Source organism: Pinus tabuliformis, chromosome 8 (assembly GCF_031772625.1).
Source record: "Pinus tabuliformis cultivar Carrire ecotype Pingquan chromosome 8, CPIR1, whole genome shotgun sequence".
Lineage (NCBI taxonomy): Eukaryota > Viridiplantae > Streptophyta > Pinopsida > Pinales > Pinaceae > Pinus > Pinus tabuliformis.
Genome location: NC_142294.1, coordinates 1,528,935,083 through 1,528,950,417, shown reverse-complemented (window position 1 = coordinate 1,528,950,417; position 15,335 = coordinate 1,528,935,083). Strand labels below are relative to the sequence as shown.

Genomic DNA, 15,335 nt, shown 5'->3' with positions numbered 1-15,335 from the left:
TAACATCATGTCTATATGATGCTTTTGTTACATTAATTGCAACAATTCATCATTAGCCAATAATTATTCATCAAAATTTACATCAACAATATTAATTACTGGATTCACTATAGCATTGACTGCTCTAATGGTAGCTTTATTGTCCTCCACAAGATTTGTTGCTGCATTTACCAAACTTTCATCAATAAGCTATGTTGTTGTATTCACCAAATTTTCATCAACAAGCTTTGTTGCTCAATCTACCAAATCTTCATTAACAAGCTTCGTTGCTCAATTTACCAAATCTTCGCCAGCAAGCTTCGTTGTTGGAATCATTATGTTAACATCAGAAAGCTCTCTTGCTGGAATCACCAATTTTCATCCACTTCTAGTTGGGCATAGTGGTGTTCACGAGCATCTACGTGCTCCTTCTCTACTACTTCTAAAACTTCTTCACATACATCATCCACTTGTGGCTAAGCATAGTGGGATTCAACAAATTTTTCATCTCGTTGTAGATATGTTGTTATAGATCCACTTTCATCTTCAACTTAATTCTCCCCCTTACACTAAAGCTTCTCTCAAGGATATCCCCGGCCTCCTTGGCTGCCTTGGCTTCCAAAATCACATGAAGCCTCTTAGATTTTACCATTTGTTGAGCGCTGGCTCACTACGACTCAACAAGAAATACAAATTGTAGACATTTCATCTAATTGCAATAAAAATGCCTCTACTTCTTGGGTTCCACAAACAAACGAGTCTACAAATTTTCACAAAGTCAATGCTTTCGCAAAAGCTTTCAAAAAATCACAATTCCCTCTTTTAAGAGTTTTTTTGGAAGAATTTTATGTAAAGCAACCTCCTAGTTTTGAAGTTCTAGGACAGGAGCATAAGGTATAGAGATTGAAGAAACCTTTGTATGGTTTGAAACAAGCTCCAAGAACTTGGTACAGTCGCATTGACACCTATCTCATCAAAAGTGGCTTTTGTAGAAGCAATCATGAGTCAACTTTGTATACCAAAATGCATGAAGGTAAAATTCTTATTGTATGCCTCTATGTAGATGATCTTCTTTATACAGGAAATATGGTGTTAGAAGATTTCAAAAAAGCAATTCAAACAGAGTTTGATATGATAGATCTAGGAGTCATGAAATACTTCTTAGGCATTGAAATTCACCAATTTGCTAATGGAATTTTTTTCGGTCAACAAAAATATGCCACTGATATCATCCAAAAGTTTGGAATGACCAATTGCAAACCTGCAGATACACAAATTTCTCAAGGTGCAAACTGAGCAAAGAAGATGTAGCACCACTAGTTGATTCAACATTGTATAAAAGTCTAGTTGGTAGCTTGTTATATCTCACTTCAACTAGACTTGATATTATGTTTGAAACAAGTTTTGACTCCAGGTTTATGCAGTCACCTAAGATTTCTCATCCAAAGGTTGCAAAAACGATCTTAAGGTATATTGCAGGGAAAATAGACTACGGTTTGTCCTATACACATTCGGAAAATTATTCACTTTCAGGTTATACATAAAATAGTTATGCATGGAGTTTAGATGAGCGCAAAAGCACCTTAGGGTACGCTTTTCTTCTTGGAACCAATCTGATTTCATGGGCATCCAAGAAACAGTCAATCGTTTCAACACCTTCTGCAGAGGAAAAATATGTAGCAGCAAATTGAGTAGCTTGTCAAGCTATGTGGTTGAGAATATTATTGAAAAATATTTCAAATATTCAGAAGGAACCAACACCAATCTACTGTGACAACAGTTCAGCAATTTCTTTATCAAAAAATCGTGTTTTCCAAAAAACGCAAGCACATTGACACTTGTTTTCATTTCATCTGTGAGCTTGTCAATGATGGGGACATAGTACTTTGTTTTTGTGGTTCCAAAGATAAACTAGTAGATATTTTAACAAATCCATTGGGAAAAAATGTATTTGAATTTCAAAGAGAACGACTAGGCATTGTAAGTGTCTATACATGTAACAGTTGAGATTAGGGGAGGATGTTGAGATATTAATCTCATTTTCAGTTAGTTGCCAGTTAGGTGTCATCACATTTGATTCTGTTGTCTGCTAGCTGTCATAGACAATTTAGTTTTACTTGAGTTCTACTCTATAGGTGTCGAGTTTTACTTCAGTAATTTATTATTGATGTTTCCAATGTAATCTATTTAGTCATTTTGAATATTGAGAAGAGCAATCTCTGCTCCACTTTTTAGTTTCATTCTTTGTCATTAACAAGTGATGGCCACCCCATTGGTAGCTACGACAATTTGTATGTCTTTAGATCTTAGATGAATGTATTGAAAGTTACTAAGCCTAGTTGATTAAATATATGTATAGTTATTTTTTTAGAATTCGTGACTCTAACAAATGACAATAAAATTTGGAGATTCAAGATTGAATTGAGATGCCAAAGATGAAACATCAGTATTCTTGTGTTTGAATGACTATAGAAGAATATTCTATTCATATCATGTATCCCTTGCTAATATAAATCATAATTCATTATTTTGTGATGTAAAAGTCATTCATGAGTTTTCATAATAAAAAGTGTTGTAGTTAGAAATCATTTCTAGCTACATGATTTTCTTCATGAACTATTTGTAATATAATGCACTATATTTTCTCACCAAAAAGTGCTAAGAGTGTAAGATTGAGATGGATACATACCATATCTAGACTACTTTCCTAGATGGCAAGTACAATAGGTACCCGACTGGTTTTAGGTATTGGTGATTTATTTTATTTCCAACTAATACAAGACAATAGTTCTTCAGGTGATGGGAGGAGCATGAACACTTTTTGAGGTGGAAGCGATTTGGATTTTTCTCACTTGAGAAGCTAAGAGTTGATTGCAGACTAAACTATTGAAGTGGAATGATGAGACTGCAATACGAAGGATAGAGAGGTCCTTGAAATAGCGAAGAGTTCTTTGGAGCTTGGTCCAAAAAAATTAGGTGACAATGCTTAGGAATTCAGGTAGCAGCAACAAAGGATGGATGATGTTGGACACATATAGGTAAAATTTTTGAATTGTATGAAATAATAATAGACTCATGACCATATGGTAATTTGATCTACACCTTGTAGTTGTAGCAAGTCTATATGGTGTGTTTTCATTTGATTTATTGTTCCTAAAGATGTTTGAGTATATACCCAATATCTCCATGATTTGGAGTGTGTTGTATGTGTCCATGTCTATGTAGCATAAAAAGGGAATATCATTGTAAGACCTAGAGAGGCATTCATACCCCTTTATCATTTGTCCCTGTTGACTTGGTAGTTCTTGTCTAGTTTGGTTTAGTAGCCTCTATTAGGGAGTTCTTTAATGCTTGGAGGAGTGGGTCATGTGTTGGTTGGATGCTCTATGAGTGAACCATATTGTTGGTTGTAGACTTTAGGAGGTGAAGTTTTACATTCAGGGGGAGTACATCAATAGGTTGAATGAAGCATGTACACAAGGGACATCCTAGTGAACGAGAAATTGCAACAGTTAGGTACCCATGCATTATGATGGATGGTTGTTTCTTTATAAGACCATCAATAGTTTAGTGATGTCTAACATGATTGAGGTGCGGGATAATTAGTACTAGGATGGACCAAATATGGAATTTTCTATGGAAGAGGTTAAGTCATAGTGAAGCATTTGTTGTAGAGGAGAAGATGTTGAAGACCACAACAAATGAAAATTAAGACAAATAGTTGTTAAGGGGGGTGTTGGAATATGTATCTGGCACTTGTCTTATGTGTGTGATCATATTTGAGTTGTTAATATTATTGGTCTAAGTAGAGATGGTTCTTTACGTAGATAGTATAATCCTTGTTTCTAAGAGGTTGTTCAAAGTAGTTGGATGTGAGAGAGTCTCTACAAGATAGTTCATAGTTTAGTGTATAGTTGAGATATTCCTTCAACCAATAGATGTCCATGATATTTTTCCTATTTTAAGATAAAATTCCATGTATTTATAGTTGTAACATTATTTGATCAACGCAAAGAGTACTCAACACAATTTTGGTGTGCAATATTTGTAAAGTCAAGTAGAGGATGAGGGTTAATGTTGATGGGATAAAAAGCAAAATAAAAGATTGTCACTACAAAGGTTTTACCATGAACAAAAAGAATGAAATAAGAGTTTTCCAAAAAACGTATGGGTGAATTGTCTTCCTTAGATCATAACACATATTAAATATTATGAAATAAGTTAATAATGGACTTAGCTTACTTGTTTATTGAATACCATGTTATTAGTTAAAAAAAATAAAATAATAAAATAATGATTAATTTTTGCATTCGTTTTGGGTACTAACGATTAGTTTGGTTTAAATTCGCAGATGAGTGTCCGTTTATTTGGTTCAACTCTTCTTTATTGTTGCAAGGCTAGTATGAAAATCCTGGACTTGTAGTTTGAAATCTGCTGAGGGGCCTGCTTTCATACAAAGTACAGCTGTTCAGAAAAGCGAGGTTTCAACCCTAAGATGATACCCTGGAAAAAGAGGGAAGAGATAGGATGGGCTGGATTGAGGCCCTCAAGGATTGTCTGAACATTTACTATTAAATTTTTTTATTTAAAAAGGTGAAAGTGAGATAAGCTGATGGCGTAAGAAAATTGCATTTAAGTTTTGGTTTGATATGAATAAAATATTAAATAACTATACAAAATATTTAAATAATATAAACTCATAAAAAATTTTATTAAATCCCACTTATATTAGATCCAAATTAGAAAAAAAATCTATACTGGTATAACAAAAAACCAATAGTTAAACCAAATAATTTACCGATCATGCTATGGTCTATACACAAAGATTTCTCCAGAATTTTTGGGCGGATTTCAATCAGAATCCATGTTGAAAAACGAAAGGAGAGACTTGAATGGCATCGCCAGTGCCAGAGACTGAGATTTATGATACGTTGATAAATTGTGTGGATAATATCACAACACAGTCAGATTTATTTATCGAAGATATATTTTTGGTAGCGTTTAATCATTTTGGGGGCAAAGTTATAAATGTAGAACAGTTAAATCTGATTATGTTGTATTTAACTGTTTAAACATTGTCATTGGGCGGTTTATTTGTAAGTTTTAGTTTATTTTGTTGGGATGTGATAAGAGTTTTTGTTTTAATTAAAATATGTGTTTAAATGCATAAATAAAATTTCTTTACTAGTTTATCCAATTTTATAATTTATGTGTGATTCTAACCAATTTTTTTTTTCAAAATTAACATAAAAATATATGACAGATTTCCTTATTTAAATTTATAATTACAATATATCAAAAGTTAATAAAAATTATGATGGTTATGTTACATAATTTTTTCAAAATTAATGTCACATACCCGTACCCTCAGCAATAATTTATTTATTTTTTTTTTTATTTTTTTATTTTTTTTATATATAGAACAAACCCTTGGTAAATAGCTCACCATCTCTATGCATGGTTATTTTATGGCTTGCAAATAATTAAACTACGAAAGCTTATCAGTTACCAACAAAGGCTTTTCCGCTGACTTATGATATGCTTATAGTCGTATGCTACCTGTGGTTTATTATACGCATGCTGAGACATTATATTATCAATGTAAAATAATAAGGGGTGCGCATATATCATTGTCATGGCACTATACTTTCTGCTAACCGTTGACTCGCTGTTATATTTGATTTGTTATATATGGCATTTCGCATTCGATGCATTTTATGGTTAATATTTGGGTTATTTACGGCTGAACCTTGGTGCTGTCAAATTGTGCCACCCGAGACTACCGCTGGCATTGCCATGTGACAGGCGTACGCGGCATTCCCTCTGCCGGCTCGATCACGTGGAGGGCAGATGGCTGCCATAAATCCTCTGCCTAACCCTTACCGCCTTGATCGAGGGTTGAGATGCTTCGAGGAAGATCTAACGGCAGGGACGTTTCCAGATGTCCCGCCCGAAGTGTGAAGGTATAAGGTTCCCATTTCCGCCTACTCGGGTTATTGTCATTCTATTGCCGCGCCATTCCGTTTCATTCGGGCGCTGCTGTAACCTTCCACGCCGAGAGAGCATACTGGCGCCGAGACGCTGCTCCATCCAGCTCTGCTACAAAAGTGAGGTAAGACTCCGTGGTCTTTCCGCCGGTTACTTCCTCTGTTCATTGCTCTGCTTCATGCTCTGTTTCATTCGGGTTTTTTTTTTTTTCTTTGCTCTTTGAACTGTCGAATGTAACCAATACTAAGGATTGTCTTATGGGTTGCATGCAGTGGAATTCGACTCCGGTTTGTGGCGGATAAGGGGGTCCGCCTATGGAACCTGGGTGCTTGCGACTCTACCACAGGTGCGACCCTTGCGGACTTTAGGTGCATGGTTGATTGAGATTATTTTGTTTTTCTATTGGGTCTTCTGACAGAGGTTTTTTTTTCCTTGCGCCTATCCGTAGCCCACCTTTAACCCCGCCATGTTGATCGCAGGTGGCTACAGAAGGCTTTCTCTGTCTCATTTTATGACTGTTCTGCGCCGACTATGGGTTTATCAAACCCTAGCGCTACCAGCGTTGAGTCTGGAAAGTTTTACATGAATGGAGGGCTGTATTCGCATAACTGAGATCGGAATTTAAATTGTTAATGTGTTTGTATGCTGGAGGGCATTTCGGCCACGGCACTGATGAACACGATTTGGGCATCGACCCTTTATGATTTCTTGTTAACATTTGACACAGCCTTGCGGCTTTCACTGTTCTGTCTCGCGACTTATGTACAGCTTGCAAATTGACAGTGTATTTATTTATTGTTTCATAATGAATTCCAGTTTACTTATACTACTATCTCTGGTTTCGGAATACCGTTTCCTTGTATTTAAAGGTCAGGTGATGCATATATGTAATTAGAAATTCGATATGTATTCCGTTACTTGTTTATTTGATTTCCATGACGGTTCCATAGACAGTACAGACGGCTCGGTTACCCGGCCATGTGTCTGCGCTGTGCGAGGAACGGGTCTAACATATCGCTCGTACCAAGAGCCACAGTATGGTTTCATAACCAGGTTGTTCTGTGCATTGACTTAGTGACAGTATTATGTACTGCTTGGTTTGTTTTCTAAACTTTATACATATACAGGCCGATGTTTAATCTATGAATATTGCTTGTTCGCTGCATGTTAATTTATTAAAGGTCCTCGCGTATCGGCTCTTCTCTAAGAGGATGCACGCATGTTTGTTTAGAGATGGGTCTCGGGTATCAGCGTTTTCCCTATAGGAACGCCTGTACCGTGATACCCAGCCGTCCCACATATCTCATTTCCTGAGATGAGGGCGTATACAGGGTGACCAGCACCGCAGGGTTATATGTCCATTTATCTTCTGTGCAATGTATATTTTCTAGTTGTGAATGCAAGGTTAATCCGAATTTAACTGAATTAGTTTGGTATTAAATCATCATTGGGGTTTTCTCTTTTGGCTTCGAGCATAACCCGTCTTTTCTTGGATCTGACCGGTTCTTTCCCGTTTCTTTTCGCCTCGGGTAGGTAGTACCGCCTTCAGCCTTGCTATTCGCTTTACTTGTCTTGTGCTTCTATCCTCACAGCGAGACTTGCCTGGTCTGTTCGCGTTCTGCCAGATTCCGGAGCAAGTCTCTGTACTTATAAGCTCGGTCTCTGTCTGCAATTCTAAGACACAGATTCCTAAATATGCATATATTGACTTGTACTATGCAACTGTAGTGTCACTAACGTAACAGTAGTAGTTCTTCAAATAACCTATTAGTTTGTCTCATAGGTATCTACAGTCTAACTTAAATGACTTGTGACACTTACAGAAAAGTAAGGGTTCAGTCTTACTTACCTGGTTGCTGCCCCTTAAGTTCTCAGTAGGTCATCTGCAAGCTCATGCATAATCTTTTTAGCCACCCAACCGCGAGGCTCGTCTTTCGAGACCAGAGCCTCCCCCCTAGCTTCCTCTTGCCAGATCCCTATCCTCAGCAAGGGTGCACTGTGTGCTCGACTATCTGGTCCTTACCAGACTTAGTCCTCAGCTTTCTTTTTTTTTTTTTTTCTGTCTGCATGTCTCTACAGCCCAGACTTTTGTCATTCCCCCTCCCTTTTCCCTTGGGAATTTTCAGTTAGGGAGGGTGGTTAAAGTCAGTTCCAATAACTGACTTTTCTTGCCAACTCCCTCCCAAGAGTTGCCAACACTATCATGAGTATTCTTTTTCTTTTAAACATTTAAATGCATTTTATAAAAATAAAAGAAATACTCTGAAATTTTCCTTTAACAATCAATGAGATAATCTTGCAATGTCATTTCTAAATTCAGTCTTTTACCGTAGTGAAAACTAAATATTTACATTCTCCTGGGGTCATCACATCTCCCCCTCCTGAGATTGGACATCGTCCCGATGTCTGCTGTTCACAAACAGTCCCGGATAAGCCTTCTTAAGAAGCTCTTCATCTTCCCAGGTGGCCTCATCAGGCCCATAGTGCTGCCACTGCACTTTAACTTGGGTAATAACTCGCTTCCGCAACTACACTTCTCTCTGGTCGAGAATGCTCAGCGGTTCGACCAGGAACTCTCCTTCCGGTTCGACCTGCAATCATCAATAATATCAGTTAATTTCTATTTTCAAAAATATGTATCAATAGTTCAACCGAATTCAGTCCTTACCCATATATCTTGCCATTTGATCACATGCTTAGGGTCGTAAATGTATTTTTTAAGCACGGAAACATGGAATACATTATGAATTCTAATATGGCTTGGCAGAGCAAGCTGGTAAGCTACCGGCCCAACTCTTGCCAAGACCTGAAAAGGTCCAAAATAGCGGGGTGCGAGTTTAGCGCAACCGCTCCATTGCAGGGTACTTTTCCTGGCTTGTATTCTTACATAAACATGGTCGCCAACCTGATACTCTTTGGACCTTCGCTTCCGATCTGCAAAATTCTTTTGCCGATCCTGGGCAGCCTTTAAATTAGACCGCACTCTTTTTATCATGTCTTCCATTTCCTTGAGCATTTCTGGCCCCAACCTTAGTTTATCTTCTGGCCCACTCCAGCTTGAGGGCGTACGACATTTCCGTCCGTACAAAACTTCAAATGGAGACATTTGGATCGATGTGTGGTATCCGTTGTTGTACGCGAACTCTACCAAGTGTAAATAATCTTCCCATTGTGTCGGTTTTTGCATTACACATGCTCTTAACATGTCCTCAACAATCTGATTTACTCGTTCTGTCTGTCCATCAGTCTGGGGATGGTAAGCTGTACTGAAATTCAGCTGTGTACCCAGTTCTGTAAACAATGCTCTCCAAAAGGCGGATGTAAATTTTACATCTCGATCTGATATTATCGTCTTTGGAAGCCCATGCAGTTTGAACACGTTTTGCATAAAAATGTGTGCAATCTGTACTGCTTTGTAGGTAGACTGCACTGGTATGAAGTGCGCTGCTTTACTTAACTTGTCTACTACTACCATAATAGAGTCATTATTCCTCCTTGTTCTAGGCAGTCCAGTTATAAAATCCATGGATATGATTTCCCATTTCCATTCTGGAATGGGCAAGGGTTGCAATAACCCTGCTGGATGTAGGTGTTCTGCCTTAATCTGCTGACATTCCAAACACCGCGCTAAATACTCAGCCACATGCTTTTTCATACCAGGCCAGTAGTACTCTCTTCGAAGCGCAGTAAGCATATTCTGATATCTAGGATGACCTGCGTAGTGGCTGGTATGAAATTCATCCAGAATCAGATTTTTAAGATTGTTGTCGTTAGGTACAAACAACCTCTTTTTATAGAGCAGCATTCCATACTCACCTAACTCATACTCCTGCTGACCTTCCTTGCTGGAAAGTGGTATTTGCTGTTTCATTTGCTGATATTCTGCATCTTGGTCTGCTGCCGTTCTTATCTTTTCGTGCAAGGAATTCTCCCATTTACTGAGCGTAACTTCGTATAAACATTGCACCTTTCGACTCAGTGCGTCAGCCACGCGGTTTTCTTTGCCTTTCAGATGTTTAATATCGAAATCAAATCCACTTAAGAAATCTGCCCAACGGGCTTGCCTTGCGTTCAGGGTGGGCTGACTGAAATAGTTTGTCAAACTATGATGATCTGTTAACAGCAGAAATTTCCTTCCTAGCAAATAATGCCGCCACATTTTAAGTGCATGAATGACGGCTGCCAATTCTAAGTCGTAGGCAGAATATTTCTGCTCATGCTCCTTCAACTTTCTCGACTCATAGGCGATCACTTTTCCTTCTTGCATTAACACTCCGCCCACGCCTTCTCGACTAGCATCGGTACATACCACATAATCCTTATCAGGATCAGCTATACTCAAGATGGGAGCAGAGGTGAGTAAATGCTTGAGTCGCTCAAAGCTTTGCTGACATTCTGGGGTCCATTTGAATGTCCTTCCTTTCTTCTGCAAGGAAGTGATAGGATATGCTACCCTTGAGAAGCCTTCCACGAATCTTCTATAATAGCCGGCCAGTCCCATGAAGGACCTGATATCCGCCACATCCTTAGGTACAGGCCAATCCATTATGGTCTTTATTTTCTCAGGGTCCACTGCAATCCCTTTCTTTGTAATTACATGGCCTAAATACTGAATCTCTTCTTTGTAGAAATCGCACTTGCTGAGTTTAGCATACAATTGATGTTCTCGAAGAGTTTGCAGAACCAACTGGAGGTGTTCCTCGTGCTCCTCCTTAGAACGAGAATAAATCAGAATATCATCGATGAATATCAGCACAAATTTGTCTAAAAATCGATGGAACACACTGTTCATTAAGCACATGAAGGTGGCGGGTGCATTAGTCAACCCGAAAGGTAGCACTACAAATTCGTAGTGTCCATACCGGGTTCTGAAGGCTGTTTTTGCGATATCCTCCTCTTTAATTCTGATCTGATGGTAACCAGATCGCAAATCAATCTTAGAAAATACCGTTGCCCCCTTGACTTGATCAAAAAGCTCATCGATCCGGGGTAAGGGGTATTTGTTTTTGATTGTGAGTTTGTTTAGCTGTCGGTAATCGATACACATACGGAGGGTTCCGTCTTTCTTCCTGACGAACAGCACCGGAGCTCCCCATGGAGACACACTGGGGCGGATGTAATTTTTGTCTAGCAATTCCTGTAATTGCATTTTCAATTCGGTTAACTCAGGTACACTCATTCTGTAAGGTGCCCGCGAAACTGGGGCAGCCCCTGGTAGCAATTCAATGGTGAAGTCAATATCTCTTTTAGGAGGTAACCCAGGGATTTCTTCCGGAAACACATCCGCGAATTCTTTTATTACCGGAAGATTGTCCAGCGTGGCCGTTTTATCCTTGGTTTCTGCATAACCCACCTGAATGGCATATATCTGGCATCGTTTCCTGATGCACTTTGCTAGTTGGGATGCGGTGATTGGCCGGACCTGAACTGGTCGTTTAATCCCTTGCATCTCTTGTTCTTTTCCAAAATCATCCTTGTATCGAATGATTTTCGTCTTGCAGTTCACTATTGCCCAATGTTTTTCTAGCCAATCCATTCCGATTAGGACATCATATGAGCCAAGTGGGAGCATATTCAGATCTGCTACCACTGGCTGTCCTGCTATTGTTAAGGGACAGTTATTAATTTTTGCCACTACTCGCCTTTTAGCCCCCGTAGCTAGTTGTACCAGCCAAGGGTTCCTGAATTTTTCAGGTTGTAATTTACACTGTTCAACTATCTTTGGGCTAATATAACTTAAAGTAGCTCCTGGATCTATTAGAACAGTGATTGAAAGGTCTAAAATCTTACCTTCAAATTCTACCATGGTGGGCTGGTATTCCGCCTGGCGATCGTCCAGGGCTGCATTTATCCTTGGCACACTTCGTCCCACATCGCCGACGGTTGATGCCTCATGAATCTGGGATATCTGATCAGTTCCCTTCCGTTGCGGACAGTTCTTGATGTAATGCGGTCCGCCACAGCCCCAGCACTGCACTGGGGGTCTGGTTATTCCTTCATTGTCCAGCTTGGCAGATTGCTCGCCCATCCTGGTTTCGCCGATTGTCTTAGTTCTGAACGAACCTCTTGGTGCTGCTCTACTGTTCTGCCCTTTGCTGCTTCCTTTAACTCCACTTCCTCGACCTCCTTTACTGTTTCCAGCAGTTTTACTATTCTTTTTCTCACTCCATTTCCTATTGGAAATGTCTCCTTTCTGCTTGTTCTGCTGATAACAGATTCTGGCCTTGCGAATAGCTTCATCCATTGTTCTAGGATTGTCAAATTCAATCCTTTCCCTCATATACATGGGTAAACTACTAACAAATCTTTGCACTTTGGCCTTTTCTTCCTTAAGGTAAGGCACATAACGAAGCAGGGAAGTAAAACGATTAATAAACTCATCCATGGTCTGCTGTCCTAGTCGCAGATCATGGAACTCCTTCGCCTTTTCATCATAAAAGCGCTCCATCAAGTATCTCTCTTTAAAATACTTCTGGAACTTTTCCCACGTTATGGTTCGTTCGCTTACCCCTTTAACAATTTTGACTTCCTCCCACCACAGGGTTGCCTTTCCTTGCAACTGAAAGATAGCCAGTCGTGCCTTCAAATTATGGTCGTACTCATATAGCTGGAAATATTTGTTCATGTTAATTAACCATGCTTCAGCCGCCTCCTCTTGCTCTCCATCGAAGTGTGGGGGTTTGATTTTCCGAAATTCTCCTTGTAGTTCTACCCTTTGACGTTTTGAGGTCTGCTGTTCGGATGCATTGCCAGATTGATCCTCACCTTCTTCCGAATTTTCAGGTTCCACTTGATCGTGTTGTTCCTCCGTCATTCTCTGCTGTTCCGCACTAGGATTGGCTAACGGAGGGTTCTGTCTTCCTGACAGACTCTTCAAAATTCTCTCTTGCTCCATTGTTAATCGTGCATTATCCTCCCGCAACCGGGCCATCTCATTTTTCAAGTCCTGGACTGTCTCCAATATAGCCAGGTTCGTGCTCCGTGTTTCCTCTCCAAGCTGTACCCACAGCTCTGGGTTATCTCTTGGGTTGGTTGTAGGTCCCTGTTCTGCTGTGGGCCTGTGCGGAGCGCTGCTAGCTCTCTGCATTTTACTGTTAATTTCTAATGTCTTCTGTGATTCTTCTTTCTCCTTTCCTGGTATAAAATCAAGGAAATATTGGCACTGTAAGTTACTTTGCACAATTTAGCTACAAAAAAAAAAACAACACTATGATTACCTCCCATTTTAGCAGGTTAGCCTCGTTCCCAGAGGTCACAGTATGGGAACCTTGGCTCTGATACCAATTTGTCACATACCCGTACCCTCCGCAATAATTTTTTATTTTTTTTTATATATAGAACAAACCCTTGGTAAATAGCTCACCATCTCTATGCATGGTTATTTTATGGCTTGCAAATAATTAAACGACGAAAACTTATCAGTTACCAACAAAGGCTTTTCCGCTGACTTATGATATGCTTATAGTCGTATGCTACCTGCGGTTTATTATACGCATGCTGAGACATTATATTATCAATGTAAAATAGTAAGGGGTGTGCATATATCATTGTCATGGCACTATACTTTCTGCTAACCGTTGACTCGCTGTTATATTTGATTTGTTATATATGGCATTTTGCATTCGATGCATTTTATGGTTAATATTTGGGTTATTTACGGCTGAACCTTGGTGCTGTCAAATTGCGCCACCCGAGACTGTCGCCGGCATTGCCATGTGACAGGCATACACGACATTCCCTCCGCCGGCTCGATCACGTGGAGGGCAGATGGCTGCCATAAATCCTCTGCCTAACCCTTACCGCCTTGATCGAGGGTTGAGATGCTTCGAGGAAGATCTAATGGCAGGGACGTTTCCAGATGTCCCGCCCGAAGTGTGAAGGTATAAGGTTCCCATTTCCGCCTACTCGGGTTATTGTCATTCTATTGCCGCGCCATTCCGTTTCATTCGGGTGCTGCTGTAACCTTCCACGCCGAGAGAGCATACTGGCACCGAGGCGCTGCTCCATCCAGCTCTGCTACAAAAGTGAGGTAAGACTCCGTGATCTTTCCGCCGGTTACTTCCTCTGTTCATTGCTCTGCTTCATGCTCTGTTTCATTCGGGGTTTTTTTTTTCTTTGCTCTTTGAACTATCGAATGTAACCAATACTAATGATTGTCTTATGGGTTGCATGCAGTGGAATTCGACTCCGGTTCGCGGTGGATAAGGGGGTCTGCCTATGGAACCTGGGTGCTTGCGACTCTACCACAAGTGCGACCCTTGCGGACTTTAGGTGCGCGGTTGATTGAGATTATTTTGTTTTTCTATTGGGTCTTCTGACAGAGGTTTTTTTTTTTCCTTGCGCCTATCCGTAGCCCACCTTTAACCCCGCCGTGTTGATCGCAGGTGGCTACGGAAGGCTTTCTCTGTCTCATTTTATGACTGTTCTGCGCCGACTATGGGTTTATCAAACCCTAGCGCTACCAGCGTTGAGTCTGGAAAGTTTTACATGAATGGAGGGCTGTATTCGCATAACTGAGATTGGAATTTAAATTGTTAATGTGTTTGTATGCCGGAGGGCATTTCGGCCACGGCACTGATGAACACGGTTTGGGCATCGACCCTTTATGATTTCTTGTTAACATTTGACACAGCCTTGCGGCTTTCACTGTTCTGTCTCGCGACTTATGTACAGCTTGCAAATTGACAGTGTATTTATTTATTGTTTCATAATGAATTCCAGTTTACTTATACTACTGTCTCTGGTTTCGGAATACCGTTTCCTTGTATTTAAAGGTCAGGTGATGCATATATGTAATTAGCATTTCGATATGTATTCCGTTACTTGTTTATTTGATTTCCATGACGGTTCCATAGACAGTACAGACGGCTCGGTTACCCGGCCATGTGTCTGCGCTGTGCGAGGAACGGGTCTAACATATCGCTCGTACCAAGAGCCACAGTATGATTTCATAACCAGGTTGTTCTGTGCATTGACTTAGTGACATTATTCTGTACTGCTTGGTTTGTTTTCTAAACTTTATACATATACAGGCCGATGTTTAATCTATGAATATTGCTTGTTCGCTGCATGTTAATTTATTAAAGGTCCTCGCGTATCGGCTCTTCTCTAAGAGGATGCACGCATGTTTGTTTAGAGATGGGTCTCGGGTATCAGCGTTTTCCCTATAGGAATGCCTGTACCGTGATACCCAGCCGTCCCACATATCTCATTTCCTGAGATGAGGGCGTATACAGGGTGACCAGCACCACAGGGTTATATGTCCATTTATCTTCTGTGCAATGTATATTTTCTAGTTGTGAATGCAAGGTTAACCCGAATTTAACTGAATTAGTTTGGTATTAAATCATCATTGGGGTTTTCTCTTT

General features: G+C 39.9%; 1 protein-coding gene across 1 annotated transcript; it reads right to left on the bottom strand.

Annotated features, from left to right (window-relative positions):
- Nucleotides 1–7,226: 7,226 nt before the first annotated feature.
- On the bottom strand, nucleotides 7,227–13,054 carry LOC149241747 (uncharacterized). Its single transcript, XM_089370648.1, has 9 exons — nucleotides 12,316–13,054; nucleotides 11,758–12,201; nucleotides 11,133–11,565; nucleotides 10,916–11,036; nucleotides 10,239–10,678; nucleotides 9,625–10,052; nucleotides 8,753–9,258; nucleotides 7,468–7,633; nucleotides 7,227–7,354 (listed from the first exon to the last, which is right to left on the bottom strand). Exons 1-9 carry the CDS (start codon nucleotides 13,052–13,054, stop codon nucleotides 7,227–7,229), a joined length of 3,405 nt encoding a protein of 1,134 aa, XP_089226774.1.
- Nucleotides 13,055–15,335: the final 2,281 nt, after the last annotated feature.